We start from the raw sequence: 20542 nt of genomic DNA, 5'->3' as shown, positions 1-20542 counted from the left end.
AGGCCTCCATACCGCCTGGGTTTGAACACCTCCCCCCCCCGCCCCGAGTCCATGTGCTGGGAACTTGATTCCCAATGTGCAGTCAGGAGGTTGGCCATTTAAGAGCCCATGAGGGGTCTGAGGTCATGAATGGATTAATGACAGCATCGTGGGAATGGGTTCTCTATAAAAAGGATGAGTTTGCTCCCTACCCCTCTCTGTGCCCTTCTGCCATGGGATGATGTGCCAAGAGAGATGCCTTGTCAGATGCCAGTGCCTTCATTTTACACTTGGGGCCTCTGGAATTGTGAGCCAATGAATTGCTGTCCATTTAAAATGACCCAGTGTGGTATTCTCTTACAGTGGCATAAAACAGATGAAGGTGGTACCTGTACTCACTGTTGACAAACTCAAGAGTCCTTCTTCAAGATGTCTTACACATCAGATGTTCTTGTGTAAAGTTTTCCCCAAACTGCCAGCTGTCCTACTAGCACCCCTACTACCCACTTTAGCCTAGGATTTTTCCTTTGTAACTCCAAGTCTCACAGTACACTGCCCTTACTTCTTTATTGTTTTTTCTTTTTAAGATTTATTTATTTCCTTGAGAGGCACAATTACAGACACAGAGAGGGAGAGACAGAGAGAGAAAAGTCTTCCATCCACTGGTTCACTCTCCAAGTGGCTGCAATGGCTGGAGCTGGGCCAATCCAAAGCCAGGAGCACCTTCCGGGTCTCCCACGTGGGCACAGAGGACCAAACACTTGAGCCATCTTCTGCTGCTTTCCCAGGCCATCAGCAGGGAGCTGGATTTTGGAAGTGGAGCAGCTGGGATTTGAACTGGTGCTCACATGGGATGCCAGCACCACAGGTGGATGACACAGAACTAGCCCCATGCCTTTACGTTTTTCTTTCTTCCTGATGTGCAACTCCTAAGACAGGACCTGTGTCTTATTTCCTTGTAGATGCTATCCTAGTGCCCGGGGTCCAGCAGCTGCTCGGAAATGCTTGTTGCGTGGTGGAGGCATTAAAGGACGCCAGATGCAGAGGGTAAGAAACCCGGCCCAGTGCTCTGTCTGCTTTCCATCCTCACATTCCTTTGCTCTCTGTAGCTTCATCCTGGACTGTGGCTGCCTGGCTCTGACTGGGGACTAACTTAAGGTCATTGCTCTGTTGAGTTACACTCTTCTGCCACTTGCATCATCATTAAACCATCTGCCCATCTAGACTCAAGCCCAGAAGGGCCACCTGGGCTTTTGCTACTCCATCAGCCTAAGCTCTGGGCACACTACTGAAATGTCCACTTCTGGGCTTCCTCTTTTTATTCCCTTTAGTCTATACATCTATCTGTCTCTGTGTCAAAAGCCAATTGTTTTAATTACTGTATCTATACAATAGCTCTTGACAGTCGAATCTCCCCCACCCCACCATGCCCTTCACTTCTTCACAAACGTCTTGGCTATGCTTATCTCTGGTTACCCTTCCTAATCAATAGGACCATCACCTTGCTGACATCTGTGAAAAGCCCTGCTTGGACCCTGATGAGAACCCACTGTCTCTGCTGCTACGGTATGTTAGCCATTTAATTGTTGCTCCTTTATAAATACTCTCTCTGGCTGCATTTTATTTTGTAGTTTTTGGCATTGGTATTCTGGAAGTTTATTTCAGTGTATGTAGGCGTTGGCTTATTTTACTGATCCTTTGGGGACTTGGTGTGTCTTATCAATTGGAGGTTCACATCTTTAACAGATCTGGAAAAATGTAAGTCATCATTTTTTCGAATATTAACTCTCCCTACTTCTTTCCCCATTCCTTCTGGAAATTCTACTGGGCCCAGTTGAAGTCTCATATTATTTTTCATGTCCTCTTATGATCTCATTATGTTTCTTTCTAAATTATATTTTGTATTATTTTCTCATATCAGTAATCCTGAATTCAGTTTACCAACCCTCTATTTAGATCTCTGTAATTTTAAAAAAGTTATAGAGTGATATTTAAATTTCCATGAGTGTATTTTTCATGTTAAGATACTCTCTTTGGCATTTTTTTTTTTTTGGATTGGCAAATTTAGACAGTGAGAGAGAGAGAGACAGAGAGAAAGGTCTTCCTTCCATTGGTTCACTACCCAAATGGCTGCTATGGCTGGCGCTGCGCCGATCCAAAGCCAGGAGCCAGGTGCTTCCTCCTGGTCTCCCATGCTGGTGCAGGGCCCAAGCACTTGGGCCATCCTCCACTGCCTTCCTGGGCCACAGCAGAGAGCAACCGGGACAGAATCCAGCACCCCAACCGGGACTAGAACCCCGGGGTACTGGCACCACAGGCAGAGAATTAGCCTAGTGAGCCACGGCACCAGCCTCTCTTTGGCATTTTTAACATGTACTTGTTCTTTCTAAGTACAAGTGTCTCTCATAATGATTTAGATTCTTTTCATTAATTTATTTTAAATATAAAGCTTATTTATTTATTTTATTTCAAAGGCAGAAAGAAGTCTCTCATCTGCCAGTTTACTCTCCAAATGCCTGCAATAGCTGGGGCTGGGCCAGGCAAAACCAGGAGCCGGGAACTCATTCTGGGTCTCTCACCTGGGTGGCAGGAACTCAATGACTTGAGCCCTGACCTTCTACCTCCTAGGGTGCACATCAGGAAGAAGCTGGAATAGGGAGCAGAGCCTGGGCCAGATCCAAGGCACTGTGATATGGGATGCTTGAGTCCTAAGTGCCATCTTAACTGCCAGGTCAAATGTCTGTCCCTTAAACTCCTTTTTAAGATTTATTTTCTTATTTGAAAGGCAGAGTTACAGAGATAGAGAGGGAGAGACAGAGACAGATCTTCCATCTGCTGGTTCAACCCCAAATGGCCACAAAGGCCGGGGTTAGGTCAGGCTGAAGCCAGAAGCTTCTTCTGGGCCTCCCATGGGGTGCAGGGACCCAAGCACTTGGGTCATTATCTGCTGCTTTCGCAGGCGCATTAGCAGGGAGCTAGTTGAGAAGTGGAGCAGCTGAGACTGGAACTGGCACACATATGGGATGCTGGTGTTGTAGGTGGTAACTTAACCTTTTCAATCGTTTAAGTAGATTTGTTTTATGCATCTCTAAAATGTTTCTCTATCTCAACTCCAGGGTGCACTTATTCTCCTATTTGTTATATCAGCTGTCTTTCTTGGTGGATCATAATTCTCTGGTAGATTCTAATTCTTGCTGTGGAATCACCTTCAGTGGATTTATTTCCAGTGTGACTTCTATGCACTTTGTATAGTAGAACTATTTCCTTACGAGGGTTTGTACATCTGTGTTTGTGAGCACCTTGAGGTTTCCTTGGTTCTGAAATATTTTTTTTTTTTTGACAAGCAGAGTGGACAGTGAGAGAGAGAGACAGAGAAAAAGGTCTTCCTCTACCATTGGTTCACCCTCCAATGGCTGCCATGGCCAGTGCGCTGCGGCCGGCGCACCGCGCTGATCCGAAGCCAGGAGCCAGGTGCTTCTCCTGGTCTCCCATGGGGTGCAGGGCCCAAGCACTTGGGCCATCCTCCACTGCACTCCCTGGCCACAGCAGAGAGCTGGCCTGGAAGAGGGGCAACCGGGACAGAATCCGGTGCCCCGACCGGGACTAGAACCACGTGTGCCGGTGCCACAAGGCGGAGGATTAGCCTAGTGAGCCGTGGCGCCGGCCTGAATTAATTTTTACATTAATTTTCCAGTTTAGAATTTTCTCACTATCCAGGTGGAGCAAAGATGAGTTTTACATTTATTGAGAGCTCCCATTCTCCTGGAGGTCATTGTCCCTCCTTGAATCAATGAAAGGAGTTGTTGTCCTCATGGTTTCTTATGGGGGGAGAGCTTTTCCGAGTCCCAGATTTATAGAACAGTAATTCCAGCTGCCACATTCCAACATCCTGTGTGGGCACTTCGCACGTTAATTTTTAGCCTTAGATTATATCTAGTTGTAGGATACCCTGAACTATCTAAAGTTTTGTTTAGGGCCGGTACTGTGACTCACTTGGTTAATCCTCCACCTGCGGCGCCGGCATCCCATATGGGCGCCGGTTCTAGTCCCAGTTGCTCCTCTTCCAGCCCAGCTCTCTGCTGTGGCCCAGGAGGGCAGTGGAGGATGGCCCAAGTCTTTGGGCTCCTGCACCTGCATGGGAGACCAGGAGGAAGCACCTGGCTCCTGGCTTCAGATTGGCGCAGCACCTGCCGTAGTGGCCATCTGGGGGGGTAAACCAACAGAAGGAAGATCTCTCTCTCTCTGTCGCTCTCTCTCACTGTCTATAACTCTACCCATCAAATGCATAAAAAAAATAAAGTTTTGTTTACAGTACTTAATCATGTACACTTTCCTTTGCTTCTGGCACTGGCTCCTTTCCTCCCCTATCCTAAGGCTTTGTAATGAAGAAAATGAGCCAAACTTCAGCCAGCTGGAACTGTGAGTGCAGTGACAGGAAACTAAGAGAGATAAACAAATTAGTTCATCACATAATGATGTCATCAGGGGTGTTAACTAAGCAAATTAGAGGACCATGTCATCTTTCAGATCAGTGAACGCCTGTCTTTGAGAAGGATTCAGTTGGTAGAATGTTAACCGGGGTGGGTGTCTGGTGCAGCAGGTAAGATGCCACTTGGGATACCCACATCCCTTATGACAGTGCCTTGAGTTCAAGCTCTGTTTCTGATTCCAGCTTCTTACTAATGCACAACTTATGAGGCTGTGAGTGATGGCTCAAGTACTTGGTCCCTGGTACCCTTGTGGGAGACCTGTATGGAGTTTTCCAGTTCCTGGCTTCAGTCTGTTCGCACTCTGGCTCTTGCATGCATTTGAGGAATGAACCAGTAGATGAAAGATTTCTCTTTTTCTTTCTTTCTTTTTTTTTTTAGATTTATATATTTATCTGAGAGGCAGACAGAGAGGGAGAGACAGAGGGAAGGGTCTTCCAATAACTGGTTCAGTCCTCAAATAGCCACAATGGCTGGAGCTGGGCCAATCTGAAGCCAGGAGCCAGCAGCTTCCTCTTGGTCTCCCACATGGATGCAGGGGCTCAATCACTTGGGCCATCCTACACTGCTTTCCCAAGCTATAGAAGAGAGCTGGATTGGAGGAGGAGCAGCCGGGACACGAACATCCACATGGGATGCTGGCGTGGCAGGTGGAGGCTTAGCCCCACATTAACGCCAGCCCCTCTTTTTTTTATTTATTTCTTTTCTTCTCTCTCTTTCTCACTCTGGCTCTCACTCTCTTATTCTTGCTCTATAAATCAAATAAGTAGAATAACTACATGAAATTTTAAATATTAATTTTCAAACATAGGCTGATTAGTTGTTTTTACACATTCAGATAACATACTTTGTATCCTTGGTGACTTTATTATTCAGAAAGTAACTTCATAAATATAAACAAATAATTATTAGCTGCTAAATACTAATAGGTATTCTAGGGTATGGGGCTTCATTCCCTTCCAGAAAAATAAATAATGGTCATTAGCCACATTTCCCCACCCAAATGTCATGAGATCTTGAAAAGCTTCTCTATGCAATGTTATTGGTATTTAAGCCACAGGTTCAGTTCTCAAAGATGGATACTACTTCCGTTAAATCTCATTAAACATCAAACTTTGCTGGAAATCAACATGTGTAAATACAATCAGAGCTATTTTATTTTTGTTAAAATGCTGTACTATTCACATGCTACATTTATGTCTCCCACAAAGTTCATCAACTATAGTTGACTAACTGTTTTCAAGGCAAAGACTATTCAGGGAAAAAATTTTAGGAACACCGAACCAACAGTATACAACTATACTATCATATATTTGGCAACAGATACTGGAGGTAACATGTAAATTACTAAAAATGTGTAACAGGAGTGGACATTTAGCCTATAGGTTCAGAAGCCTGCTTCCTACATCTCAGTGCCTGGGTTCAATTCCCAGCTCTGGCTGGTAACTCCTGCTTCGTGCTAATGGAGACCTTGGGAGGCAGTGGTGGGAATGGCTCAAGTACTTGGGATCCAACCATTCCTGCAAGAGACCTTGATTGTGTTTCTAGCTTCCTGCTTTGGCCCCAGCTCAGCCATGGCCATTGCAAGCATTTGAGGATGGAACCTTTGTCTGTCTCTGTCTCTCTTGGTCTCTGTGCCTCTCTAATTAAAAAATAATTTAAAAGAGTATTAGATAGAATTTTATAATTTTTCTGGTTTATGAGAAGTTAAATACTTCAGACATGTACTACATACTTAAAAATCATATTTTAATAACTATTATTTCTTGGTATTTATTTCTGGTTTTGTCCTAGTTTGCCTTTGTCATTCCAACAACTAACTTGCCCAAGTTGGGACACAAAGAAGTAAGTGGCTTGCTTACGGCCATCTGCTTCTTTGCCTCTAAAATTGAGATCTCCTGTTAGCTCAGGGAGCATGAGGACTAACTTTTTGAAACAGCTCTTAATAGTAATGGATCACTTGTCAATTCAGCGGGAGCCTCTTTTGATGCGTACATGAAAATTTCACACTGGCTCGTTGGTCTTTTACTTGCTCCATTTATCCCAATTAAACCACTCAGCCTACTTACCCACAAAGCAAGTTAAGGTTATAAATGATGCAGATGATGAGTTCTTTCAGACATCTATCTGCCTTAGAGGATTTTTAAAGTGAAAAATTACATTGAAAAAGACTGAATTGCCACTGGACTACAAGAACCTTCTATCAAGTGAGAAGCGAGGGCTGTTGCTTCTTGTTAACTATTTGTTGTAAATGAGTAACTTTTCTAGATTAACTGGAGTTATTTCCATGAACTTGTCCACAGAGATAGTGAGATGTGATTAAGACCATGTATTTATTTTCAGCCTTTATGGTAAAGCTTGTCATGTCCAATTTTACTCTCATTTGACTGCATTTCTTGGACTCTGTAACTGTTGGAAGATAACAAAAGAGAAGATATTTTCTTTAGAAATACCCAGATTCAGCAAATGAAGTGGAATAAATGACCCTGACTAGAAATTCAGCAGGAGCTTGTTATAGGACAAGCGCACTTCTTGATGAACGTGGATAAACACTGGCTGTGGCCTGGCTGGAGGCAAAGCATCCTCCTGGGGACCCCAGAGTACCACCAACCACGGAGGGGCTCCAGGGGGAGGCGTCCCCCTTCCCTGGACTTCAAAGTCCCAATCAACAAGGTGGCAAAGTTGTGATCATTTCCAGATACGAAAATGGTATTGTTCTGGAATTCTCCAAGCATAATAATTACATGAAGTGAAAATTTTCCAACATCACCGAATCTCTGAGACCATCAGCGGTGGGGGAGCTCCACGGTTGTAGCAGTATGTCAGATGGATGGCAGCTTCCTTCAAAAGGAGCCACCTGTCTGTAGTTTAAATTACGTTTTCCCCAAGCAGACGCAGTCCTGTGTGAGCTGCACTTGAAGGAACGCCTGCCCAAGGGTGAGAGCTCTCTACAACATTGCCATTTATATTTATTCTTTCATGGCTAATTCTACAATGAAAAGCCCTATCTTATTTATTATAAATACAGGGGCATCTATTATTTATTACAAATAGAGTGAGGTGATGTTGGAGCCCAGGGAAAAAAGTTTCCTAATCAATAAAGTGCCTGAAGGCAGCCTTGTCCCTCAGAGATAGCCAGGTTACAATAATATTTAATTTATATTTTGAAAAAAGACTTTTCATGTGTGTGTCATAAACAGAGCAGTATTTTTTTTTTTGTAAGCAAAAGTAATTTAAAGAAGTACCTTGGCTAGAAGGCTGATGGTCCTCTCTATCACTGTTCTGGTATGCTTTGCAGCTAAGGTTAATTATGCTCTAATCAGCTCATACTTCTAAGAATGATATATATTCTTTGAAGAGCAACATAGCAGTAACTATTGAAACTAAAGGTACAAACATGTCTACATATGTACATGGACACATACATATCTGACCCCATGATTTTTCTTTTTTCTTTTAGAATTTATCTTTCAGACATACTGTTCAAGCACACAAGAATGCTTGTTGCAATATTCTTTGTCTAGCCACTGCGGTTTAATTATATAAACGGATCCATCAGTTTTTAAGAACTATTATTTATATTAATTGATTAGAAGAGTTTATAACATGTTAAGGTTAAAAAAAAGAGTTGAGGTATAAGATATATTTTCATAGGAAAACTTCTGAACAAACAGACACCAAAATATATGCCAGCATTTCAACAGTGAAGAACAGGAATCAGCATGAGGGGACATTAGACTTTACACATTGCTTTGCAATATGCACATAATTTCTAGGAAAAGAAAAGAAGAAAAGCACTCAGTTTATATGTGGTAGAATTCAGGATTAAAATTTAAATGATCTCATTACGGGTTGATGAAACACAAAGAAAATGGACACAGGAAATAGAGGACTGATATTCCGATCAGATTTCTTTTCCTGCTAATATTGGCGTGAAGCCACTAATGCTAATGGAATGTTTCACATTATAGATGACAACGTGTTCTGGTTTGTTACATCCTCCAGAATATACCAAACCACCTGGATGGCAGTGCGAGGTATACAGCCTGACTATAAAATTCCATATTTACCAAATCTATAAGTTGTTTTTTTCTTTAATCTATGAATTCTCTAAGGTTGAAACGTTCATGACATGCATAAGGTCTCTACTGGGGATGTATTCCCTGATATTTAATAAGAGCTGTGCCATAGGTAAAGAGCCTTCCACGTTCATTTATATTCATGAGGTTTATCTCCAGTATGAGTCCTCTGAAGTCTGCTAAGGTGTCTACTTTGACGGACGGCTTCTCCGCCTTCTTGCATTTACAGTTTTCCTTCTGGCTTGACAGCTGAAGGCAAGGTAAAGGATGAGCTCTATTTGAATGCACGTACTGCACAGAAAAGACTCCCCAGGAATTCGCTCAGATTCAACTGTGTCTTAGGTTTTTATTACCTGCGTCATGTGTATCTCTACTCTCGCTGAAATAACGCTAATAAAAAATATTGGGCTCAGAATGCGTAGAAAGCACGCAGCTTTCTCATTAATAAGACAATAATATAACCTGGACGATTGTTTAGAGAAAATAATACCCAGGACATTGCAGAATCTAAATAAATGTTAGTTTCCTTTTGCTGCCTTGCAAAATGAAGTGCTATTTTTTTCTAAGGTAAGTCAAAATAGCAAGTCCAATGAGTTTCCAAATTACAATGAGTATTTTTTACCCCAGCACCGAGAGAGCACCAGTCTCAGATGAAGTTACAGTGCAGTACGTAAAGTGGTATTGCCTAAACCATCTCTGACCAAGGAGATAATCGCTGAAACAAATGCTGGGTGTACTTTATTTTCATCTGGGATGGGGCCAGTGCTGTGGCTCACTTGGCTAATACTCCGCCTGCGGTGCCGGCATCCCATATGGGCACTGGGTTCTAGTCTCAGTTGCTCCTCTTCTAGTCCAGCTCTCTGCTGTGGCCCAGGAAGGCAGTGGAGGATGGCCCAAGTGCTTGGGTCCTGCACCCCATGGGAGACCAGGAGAAAGTACTTGGCTCCTGGCTTCAGATCGGCGCAGTGCGCCGGCCGTAGAAGCCATTTGGGGGGTGAACCAACAGTATGAAGACCTTTCTCTCTGTCTCTCTCTTTCCCTATCTCTGTCCAAAAAAAAAAAAAATCTGGGTTACAACCTATCTGGGCACCTGAGTGCTGTGAATACACGTTCAATTCACTTACTGTGTATGTTCACTTCTCTCTGTAGCCTTTTTTTTTTTTTTTTTTTTTTTTTGACAGGCAGAGTGGACAGTGAGAGAGACAGAGAGAAAGGTCTTCCTTTGCCATTGGTTCACCCTCCAATGGCTGCCACGCTGCAGCCGGCACACCGCGCTGATCCGAAGGCAGGAGCCAGGTGCTTTTCCTGGTCTCCCATGGGGTGCAGGGCCCAAGCACTTGGGCCATCCTCCACTGCACTCCCTGGCCACAGCAGAGAGCTGGCCTGGAAGAGGGGCAACCGGGACAGAATCCGGCGCCCCGACTGGGACTAGAACCCGGTGTGCCAGTGCCGCAAGGTGGAGAATTAGCCTAGTGAGCCGCAGCGCCGGCTCTCTGTAGCCTTTTAAGCATTTTGTGAAAAGAATTCAAAGTCAGAGGTAACAATTTTTCTGGATAGCACAGAGGGAATAATTTGTGGAAGATAGCAAGGAGATGCTTAAACTGTGTTTTGAAGTTATGAACAATTTTAGACTATTTTAAATAAAAGCATTGATTTACATTAAAGGGACTATAACAGAGCTGGTTTTTGTTGGCCTAGTGGCAACTTGGGTTCTCACTGGTTACATGTAAGACTTATTGGAATCATCTCCATGGAACAAAGAGAGCGAGCGAGTCAGTTGTTGAATTCTGGATGCTCGTGTGGTCAGGTAATTCGGCAATAGGAGGCCTATTCACCAACATAAGAAGGCCCTGAGAGCAAAACCGGGGTGTCAGTGTCCTGCGCATTGAAGATGGGCTCAAGTGGAAGATGGCCCAAGTGCTTGGGCCACTGCACCCATATGAGACCCGGAAAGAGCTCCTGGCTCCAGATAGGCCCAACTCCAGCCCTTGCAGCCATGTGGGGAGTGAACCAGCGGGTGGAAGACTTCTCTCTGTCTCTCCCTCTGTCTGTAACTACCTCCCAAATAAATAAATAAATCTTAAAAAAAAAGATAAAGTCACTCTATTTAATAAAACATAAAGGGCTTAGAATTTCCATGACAGATATCAGAAAAATGTCAGCACAGCTTATTTTTTGTCACCTGAAAAATTACTACTTTTATTTTATAAATACAAATATAATCTTGCAGTCTTAGAATACAGAAGTCAGAACATTCTATAAGGAGTTTTCCCTGATCTATTTTAGCGTTCGCACAGTTTTTTTGCGCATCCAATTATCATTTTAACTAATGCTTTTTTATCAATGACATGTTTGATTTGTTTATCTGGAGAATGGCTTAGGCTGCATTGGCCTATTTATCTTTGCATTTCTTTTATAGCTGATTAATTAATATAATTTTCCTTTGAGTACCACTCGGGCCATATTGCACTGCTGATGCTAATCATGGTTATAGAAACAGTTAGTTTTAACTTTGTCTGGATGCTTATTATGTGCCATGTACTACTGTTCAAAATGCTTGATCTACACTGGTGCAAGAAACAGCCTTTTTCTGGCCCTATGAAAACCTGAATCCAAATTCTATTATCTCATTTTGCTATGTCTCCTTCCTACTTTTCTGTTGTATTTGCCTGGAGTAATAGGCCCTTTTTGACTTTCAACTTTGTGTGGCAATTTAATCTGAATCTCTCATTGAGGTGAAGTTATACCCGCTTTGTGAAAACTTACTGTGAGATTCTCATTTCCTAAGTGAACATAACGCATTCAAATTTATCACGTTGCTGACTGAAGTTGGCTCCTGACACACTGTTCTATGTTTACTATCTACACTGTGTTTTATTGTTTACTTTTTCCCTTTTCTGACATTTGCTGGACTTTATTATATCTTCTTTGTTCTAAGTTAATCTAATGACTTAGAAACCACATGCCAATTATCTGGCTTATCTAAGTTTTTCGACACAGCATTTCTATTTACACTAGAAGTTCTCTGTTAACGTGAAATTAGCCACATTTCTACGCTCACCTGCAGCCAGGTGAGACTTTGGGCAGTGCTGTGTTTCTCTCACTGTGCTTCTCTTCTTGTATCTCTTGCGTTGAGGTATTGTGGGCTTGACTTCCCAATTTTTATGAAAATTTTAGAAACAATCAGCATCTACTTAGACTGAACTACACATTTTATTCTTTTTATTAACTCATGACTTGTTCTTTTTTTTTTTTTTTTTTTTGATCTCTCATCTTCCCCTTGGGTTAACGTTCAAGAACATATTTGGAGGCGATTCTTGCGAAAAGGTTCAGGCGTGCTGAATTCTGCTTCTGAAAAAGATCCTACTTTTTCTCAGCGTTTGATGATGCGTGACCGGAGCTGGAACTTGACACTCCACGCCGTTTTCTCTCGGAACATTAAGAGGTCTGCTTCCTTTTCAACAAATTGTGCTTAAGGCTGCGAAGGAAAGGACGGCGAATGGTGCCGAGAAGCGACGCTCGCAGGACGTCTCTTCCATCAGCAACCTCCCTGGGGGTCTAGGGCTCTGTGTTTTCCCGTTCCTCCTTGCAAAAACATTTTCACTCACAGGATCTGCAGATTCTCCTTTGTCTTAATCCTGAGACATTCTTCTCCAGCCTATGTATTTGAATAACTCACGCCCTGTGCCCCCTCGGATCTTCTGGATCTGCTATTTCTAATGGTGGAAGTATCCATTCCCTCACCCCCACACATAACATTTCTTTTTCCTCTATCTAAGGATAAAAGAACCCAAGACCCAAACTGCCAGCTCACTACTTCCTTCTCCAGCTTTGCCTGCATTTGTATTCAGGGAAACAATCCATTAAATTTGCCTAAAAAGTCAAATGTTTTCATTTCTCACCTCTCTCACTGCTTTTTGCTCATAAGATCTAATTTCATAAATGTAGTGTGCTCGCTCGTCCCTCCGAGGATAACCATTATTCACGATCCATTTGTTGATTCTGCTTCGCCATTGACTCAGCTTTCAGGTCTTCAGCCTGATGCTTTTTTTTTTATATAGCGGAGTTGACTTTTCTGATGTGGCAATTTTAGATCCTTTGCTGAGATGTCTATCTGCTACTCTGCCTAGTTTCACTGTGAAACCGCTCACCGACCTGGGGCTGATGTGCCTGGGGTGAGGACTACTGTGGGGTACAGTGCCTTGCTCCTCCATTCCAAACGTCTGCATGCATGGTTTGTTCCTTGGGGCAGAAGGCTTTGTTGGATGTGGTGAGGGGCTCACCTACTGAGCAGCCCCTACAGCAGCACCTCAAAGCCCCATCCTAATTCCTGTGTCCAGCATCCAGGAGCTGTGGCAGTGTGGAGACGCTTCTACAGCGTCTTATTCGACGTGTGTTTAGTTACAGTCCCCTCCTTTCACCATGCCCTCGCTCTCCCTCTCCCCGCGATCCTTTCTAATTCCTGGCCCAACAAGGGGCACTTCCTTGTTTTCTAGTGTTCATAAAGATTCAGTTGCTCATTTTCTGTAACTTCCGAGTATTGGGGGCAAATGGGAAAGACTGGAGCAAGCACTCTCCATTCAATCATTTAAATGTTTATTTGTGGAGTTTCTCTCTTTAGCAGGAATATTCTGGTGAGAGCAATAAAACAGAGTGTTTAAAAAATTATTTGAATAGTAAAATACATGCATTGTTTGAGTTTGGGATGCAAGGCAGGTAGACAGATTCCATCTTACGGCAGTGTGTCGTTCTAAAAAGCCCTCTCCCACCTAAAGACAGCCTCAGCCAGGTGAGACATGGGGAGCTGCTAATTAAGTGATGTGTTTGTAAGGTGCTGGAGTTCTGAAAAACTCACATAAATTAGCAGTGTATCTATTAAAGTTTCTCCCCTGCTAAAGTAACAGCTGTGACTCCTTCGGGGGGGGGGGGATCTACTTTTAAAAAACCCCTATCAGGGCCAGCGTTGTGGCATAGTGGGTGAAGCTGCTGTGACGTCCTGAGTTCCATATGGGTGCTGGTTTGCATACCAGGTGCTCCACTTCTGATCCAGCTCCCTGCTGGTGCTCCTGGTAAGGCAGCAGAGAATGGCCCAAGCGTGTGGGCCCCTGCATCCTTGTGGGAGACTTGGATGAAGATCCTTGCCCCTTGCTTTGGCATGGCCCAGCCCTAGCCATTGCGGACATTTGGGGAGTAAACCAACAGGTGGAAGATCTCTCTCTCTCTCTCTCTCTCAACTCAAATAAATCAAACTTTTTTTAAAAAAAAACTCTATTAACGTTGGATTTGGGACAGTTAGTCATTTGAAAAGCAAACAGCTCCTGCATCCTTGTAATTTGAGATCAAATACTTTAGTTCAAATGATAGGAAAACATGGATAACTGGGAAAGTACTTTCCAAAAAAAAGCCATAATGACTTCATGGCCTTCTTTTCTTTCTTGTCATTCCTACTAAGTATTTTGAAAATGGTATTAGAAAAGATCATTTATTCTTTTTTCTGGCATTTTTTGGAGAAAACAAAGTTAAAAGGGAAGAAAGTGTTATGTGCATTTTAATAATTTTAAATAGTTTTAAAAAAGTGACCTCAATTGCTGCAGAATTCAATCAATTCATTGGCCATTCTTGTGTCGATCAAGACTTAGCACTTCTGTGTTTTGTTTCTGTTTCAGCAAGTGAGCTTATAATGATCAATTGTGTGGGCAGTGGTGGTAGAGGAGAATGAGACAGACATTCAATAAACTAGGCAGAGAAAACAGACCACATCACCAAGTTCATCACCAAGTTCCAAGTCTGTTTCTGTTGTTCTTGTTGTTTGTCAGCTCTTATGCTAGGTAAAAATGCTTCTCATTAATTTGATTTTATGACAGGATTTTCTTCTTGAATCCATGATTAATAGTTATTATACTGGCATTATTTCCTAGACCAACAAAGCAACATTTGTGATGACAGGAAGGGGAGAAGTCACTCCTCCCCCCACAAGAAACCATTATGAATTAAACCAGCATTTTGATCATCACCCCAAATGCAGAAAATTCAAGGTCCCCTCATTACTCCTGTACACCTTTATAACACAATGCTGACTTCATACCTGGGCCATCGCATGAAAGCATGTATGAGATAATTGTGGTGACGTGGCCTGAAATCCTAGGACCCAAAACTGCAAATAAACCTAAGATGAGGTCAGTAGAATAATTCAACTGTGTTTAGAATTTAAATGACTTAGTTGTGTTGCAGTTTGAGGGACACAGGTGCTTTAGTCAAGTGCTCATGGAGCAGAAATCTACTGACAGTGACAGGGCTGGCAAGTCCTCACTTCTTAACTCAGACCAAACCCCTGATCCATCTTGAATCCCCAGAAATGTCCAAAGAACAGAACTGAGACCATCTGAGTCATTCAGGGCGTAACATTTCTTCTGAAGTTCCACTGAGTCTTTTATGACTTTTGCTTTGTCTGTTCAGGCATTAATACTTTTGTGTCTTTTGAGGGTGAGGGTGTGTGTGTGTGTGTGTGTGTGTGCATGTGTGCAAGATGGTAGGATTGATTTGGTTGCAGCCAATTCTCTTTCATTATTAGTACTCTGTGAAAATGGAAAATATACCTTTTCTAATGTTAATTCATGAAGGATTTTTCCATGTTTTGTACCTGGTCTACAAGAATAAGTGCTACTAATGCATCAAATTTTACTGAAGGGGAGGAAGAGGAAGAGATATGGAAGGGGGTAGTGGGGGAGAGAGAAAGAGAGAGATAAGAGAGGGCAGATGGTCAGCAGGGAAAACTGGAGAGGTGGAGGAGTGGGGATAATGAGTGTTTTGGGTTTCAGCAGTTAGGGCCCCGCAGAGGCAGTTGAGCTCTACGACCTAGGAAGGGAGCTGCGCGCAGCCCTTGTACCAGGGGTCGGAAAGGAAGAACTGCTGAGCTGTGATGGATCCTCATCCCTGGGAGAGAGATGGGTACACAGCAAGCTGCCTGGGCACCATCACGGCTCCAGATCTGTGAGGGGAGTGGAAAAAGCCCTTGTGCATCCTGACGGTTACACAGGAGAGCTGGCTCACTCCTGGGAACGTCCAAGGCATTGAGAAAGAAGAGCGGTCATTGCTGGTTCTCAAAGAGACCCCGGAGTCACTGGACACAGAACTTCAGGGAGACAAGAACCTCCAAGGAGCAGGGCTGTGAGCTGGGCCTGGAAGGATCCATGAGGGCTGGAGTCACTCAGGATGTCAGCCTCCTTGAGAGGCTCCCTGTGGCCTGTGACAAAGGGCAGGGCCTGCGGCAGGAGGTGGAGCACAGCTGGGTCAGCCGCGGTAGAAACGCCGTGTTCTGCTGGGCAAGACTGCAATGTGGCAGCAGCCGTAGCTCAGCTGTGGGTCCTGCTTCCCTCTTACTGGATCTGAATGAAGGTCTTGGGCAACACACAGGTAACGGGGAGCCCAAGAGGGCAACACTGTCCTTCCGCCCAGAGAGGCTTGCAGAAGTTCAATCGGTCTTGATGTAACGTGAGGATCCGAATGACATAGCTGCACCTCAAATGTTGTGTTCTGGGGAAGCTTCTCACTTCGGTTGGTTAAACTATTGCTCTTTCATAACCATTATGAAAATGTACGTACTTCATGTTAATTTCAGTCATTCTCATTATAGTATTAGAAGCATACACTAACTATAAGTGTCTGGTTCTATTGCATGTGTTTACTGTAAAAAGAAAAGCCAGGTGAGAACCTGGAAGCTTCCGGAATTTCTTTTCAGCCCAGGTTATCTTCTGTATTTTGATTCTCTGAACCTATTCCTTTTCTCCAACTTTAATCTGCTGCTCAATTGTAGGCCATATATTAAGGACCTGAGACCCAGACAAAGGCACAGAGCATGGAGAAGCAAGAAAACACCACTACAGGCCACCGTCACAGCCTCCAACCTCGGTCCCAAATCCCTCCTTTATAAATCTGTCAAAGATAAATTTTATCCCCAATATGATTTTTATAGATCAAAGCCACATTCCAGTGAAAATCAGGGAGCAATGACTATAAATCTCAGACCCTGGGAAGACAACTGAAAATCTCAATATAATAGCAGTACAAAGATTTGGTACTTTATAAACATTGCAGGAAGAAAACAAAGACTAAAGAAAAAAGCTAAAGAAACTACGATGAGATGTAAGTGATCTGAGCGAAGTGAAAAGGTATTTTTAGTGGCAAATTTTTAATATGCATAAAAACAGGGTAAATGCATCGCTTTAGGCTCCTCTTTGTTAGGAATCATCAGTGTTGATTTACGCAGGTTTTTGCTCCTTAACAATATGCATTTAAAATATGCCCAGTGGAATAAATGGAAGTGCTGGACACAGCATGGGAGATAACAATTACTTACCCTGTAGGCTGGCTCTCAAATTCTTCTGACCATTGCTCCTGAATGTCCTCTGTAGAAAGATCTACATCCCGGGTGGTGGCAAAATTGAACTCACTGCCTTCATTTCCATGGAAATAAATGGAGTTCCCATCTGACTGACAGCTATGCTGTAGATAAAAAGAGAGCATGGGGTGGCTGTTGAATTGGTTTTGTAGCTGAATCTGTCTTACTCATGTATAATTAGAGTTTTCAGAAAAGTCATTATATTATTCTCTCTACGATGGACTTTGAAATCAAAAGAGCTTGGTACCTCCTTTTTTGCCTTGTTTAATTCAATTACAATTTCTTTCTAACTTATTAAGTTATCACAAAGAAAGAGTCAAGAGGGCATTGAGCTTTGCCATCTCAGCCATTAGTATGAAGCAAGAGTATTTTAATTGGAATAATTTCCCATCATTGCCACAGTCCTTGTTGTGGGAATTAAGCTTGATAGTGATTTGTCATATATTTTAAATTCTGTGGTTATGGGCTAAATCACACTGACCTTTTCAATATTCTACACAGTTCTGCCTTGCCATTCAAGTCGTTCACAATTTCTCTGCAAATGGGATATGAGTAGAATAGCCAGCTAATCAAAACATGGAGTACAGAAAAGGTCAACATAATCCTGGATCTGATCGTATATTCTTAGCCAGCTTTTGAGTAAAAGCTGCTGACCAGACGTAAGACGTGCATGATGTGTCTGGTGAAGAGCTGGGGCATCACAAACTTTGTTATTCTTCAACAAACACTTGCAAAGAATAAAGAATCCAGAATTTCTTCTGAGATGATTTTTCACTGAAATTTTTCCAGCTTGAAGTGAATAGTCAAAGGTAAGATCAAACTTTAGAGTTGAGTACACTTGGTATTTACTTCTACAAATTATGTTTGCATTAAAAAATTCTTGGATAATGTCATGTTTAGAGAAATACTAAAAGAAGCCAGATATGCTTTTGGGTTTTCTATGCTCTTAAAAGGAGACAGAAATGAAGAAAATAAACTGGACAAAAAACGGCATTTGGCCCAGTGACTGTGAGTTGTGTAGGCCAGGGATCATGTCTGTTTTGTTCCTTGTTGCATTTCTTGTCTTAGCATGGCATCTGGCACACAGTAGAAGTTCAGAAATATTTACAGACTTGTTTGATAAATGAATGAATAAGTGATGTGGCTATGCTTTTTCAAGTAGTCACTTATTCTTTGATGGAGAACTCACTATACAAAAGGCATTAAGTAAGGTGTTGGTGGAGGATATATTGATATATGCAATAATCCATAACCTTTGCTTTCAAAAATTCTAGTTGGGATATTTCAGAGAGCCTGATACCAAAAACACATGTTAAGTGCCAATGTGTGAAATAAGGTGGGAATCCCTGTGTCCAGTACTGGTCTGGATGGGCAAGCTTCAAGATGAGCATTTGAATAGAAAGGATGGGTAGAAACGAAAGTTAGATGCAAAACAGGAATTAATTGCATAATTGATTCGTAGGCATTAATTGATAAGTAGGCATGCAATGAGTACTAGACTGGAGCCTACTACAAATGTCCTTCTGTGAAGTCTCTGGAATTTCCACACCATTCTGTTGACAGTGGTTTTCTATCACAGGACAGGGATGTGTACAGAGAAATGTATGACGATTAAATTGGCTCCAGCTAGTTGAATTAACTGGGGAGGAATAAGACTGCCTGTTTGGAAGAGTCAATAAGGCTTCCGGAAGTTCAAGAAATAAGAGCGTACGATCCTGAGGGCATCACTTCAGAGCACTGAGACCCGCGGCGTGTGCCGTGGGCCCTGCCATGCCTGAGTTAACACTGAGGAGGTGGCAAGCAGCAGCTGCCTGTGAACCTTTGTCCCACGAAGACAGGTTATTCGTGGGTGCCGAACTGAGCTCATTACATGCGATCCTTAACCCAGGGACACTGAGCACAAGCTAGGGTTCAGTTCACTTCACAGTAAACGGAAAATGCCAAGAGGTGAGAAGTCCAAGGATCCTCTGCCGCTGTGCATGCTGCCACGACAATCAAGGCTAAGCAGACTCACAAAGGCCACTTTCCTAGTCATAAGCCCATTGAGCTCTAAACACAGGTCTTCCCATTATGGAATCCTGATCAACTGTGGCCTGCCTTTATCCAGAACCAATACAGGGACTCCCACACCACTGCAAAGGACAATGTCCAAGGAAATGGCATACATCAACTATCTGTTCACAAGAAAGAGAATAATTTATATGACAATTTAAGTGATAACATCTGTAAAATGAAATGGAAGATACGCCAATATCAAACTTTGGTCATTTGGGTTACATATCAACTTAATTACTTCAATGTTGGTTGTGCTTCCCTCAGAAATTGTCCATTAATAATAAAACTCTGTGTTATCATATCTTTTCTGACTTTTCTAAGATTTATATTATTATTTATTTGTTGCACATTTTAGATTTAACTGAGGTAGAAAACTTACGTACAAAATCACATCACTATAAAACTGGGTAGTATAGGGTTAAACTAGTTAAATGAGTTGATATAACCGAAAATAAAAGTTTACTTAAAAGGACCTTTTTGTTCATTGTTTTGCTGTTGCCAAATACATCTAGTATTTGAGCAGACCATTTGCAATTGCACAACTAGTGACAACTAGCTGTCAAATGTGTGTTTTATCATGACCACCACAACAATGCTAGTTTATGAAACGCAAATATTATTTGCCATAGTATGTCTGAAGAAAGCAATTCAGAAAAAATTGAGTGTTGACCAATTTTTATAACTTAGAAGGATCAAAAACCTAGTAGGATTTGTTGTTGAAAGGTTTCCACAAAGAATGGGATGGTATGAATTTTGATATAGTTCTTTACCAATTGACAGTAAATGAGCAACACTCAATATCCAACCTCAATTCTAACAAACAGGGCAAGGCTTCATAACGGTCAGTGTTAGCCTTTGCCCTGAAAGCATCCTCTTCTTGTCTGTCAAGTTTAAGGACAGCTTCAGAGTTAGGGCTATTCCCTCCTCCCAAAGCAGTACGATGTCTTTTGGGGTGTGGAAAGCTGTGGACTATCTTCTTCATTGTCTCAGGACAGTGACACGTCACCACAGAAAGGCTGTGAGACACCCCAAGCAAGTGGATGTCCCTTAAAGATAAATGAGCCATGGGGCCGGTGCTGTGGCACAGTAGGTTAACGCCCTGGCCTGAAGCGCCAGCATCCCATGTGGGAGCCGGTTCGAGACCCAGCTGCTCCACTTCTGATCCAACAATAGAAAACGGCCCAAGTTCTCGGGCCCCTCCACCCACATGGGAGACCCAGAAGAGGCTCCTGGCTCCTGGTGTCAGATCAGCACAACTCCAGCCATTGCGGCCAATTGGGGAGTGAACCATTGGGTGGAAGACTCTCTCTCTCTCTGCCGCTCCTCGCTTGCTCTGTGTAACTCTGACTTTCAAACAAAATAAATAAATCTTAAAAAAAAAAAAAAAAAAGGATAAATGAACCAGCAGTGTAATACTGGGCCTTAGAAGCAGGGGATCCTTGAGCTGTGTGAGAGGAGGGGTCTCCCAAGTCCCCTTCCTCCCTAAGAAGTGGGTTACATACAGCCCTGTGTTCAGGGGTCTTAGGGAGCACAGGGACCCAGGT

At 42.8% G+C, this 20542-nt stretch overlaps 1 protein-coding gene across 3 annotated transcripts in view; it reads right to left on the bottom strand.

Moving 5' to 3' along the window:
• RELN (reelin) overlaps window positions 1–20542 on the bottom strand; it is a 538293-nt gene that overhangs the window by 179863 nt on the left and 337888 nt on the right. For all 3 annotated transcript variants that reach the window (XM_070071183.1, XM_051849694.2, XM_051849695.2), the window contains exon 11: window positions 16902–17047. In XM_070071183.1, the coding sequence (XP_069927284.1) occupies window positions 16902–17047 (146 nt within the window). The remainder of the gene's footprint in view (window positions 1–16901; window positions 17048–20542) is intronic.

The sequence above is a fragment of the Oryctolagus cuniculus genome, chromosome 3 (assembly GCF_964237555.1).
Source record: "Oryctolagus cuniculus chromosome 3, mOryCun1.1, whole genome shotgun sequence".
NCBI lineage: Eukaryota > Metazoa > Chordata > Mammalia > Lagomorpha > Leporidae > Oryctolagus > Oryctolagus cuniculus.
Note: the sequence above shows the minus strand (reverse complement) of the source record. Positions and strands in the feature narration are given on the sequence as shown.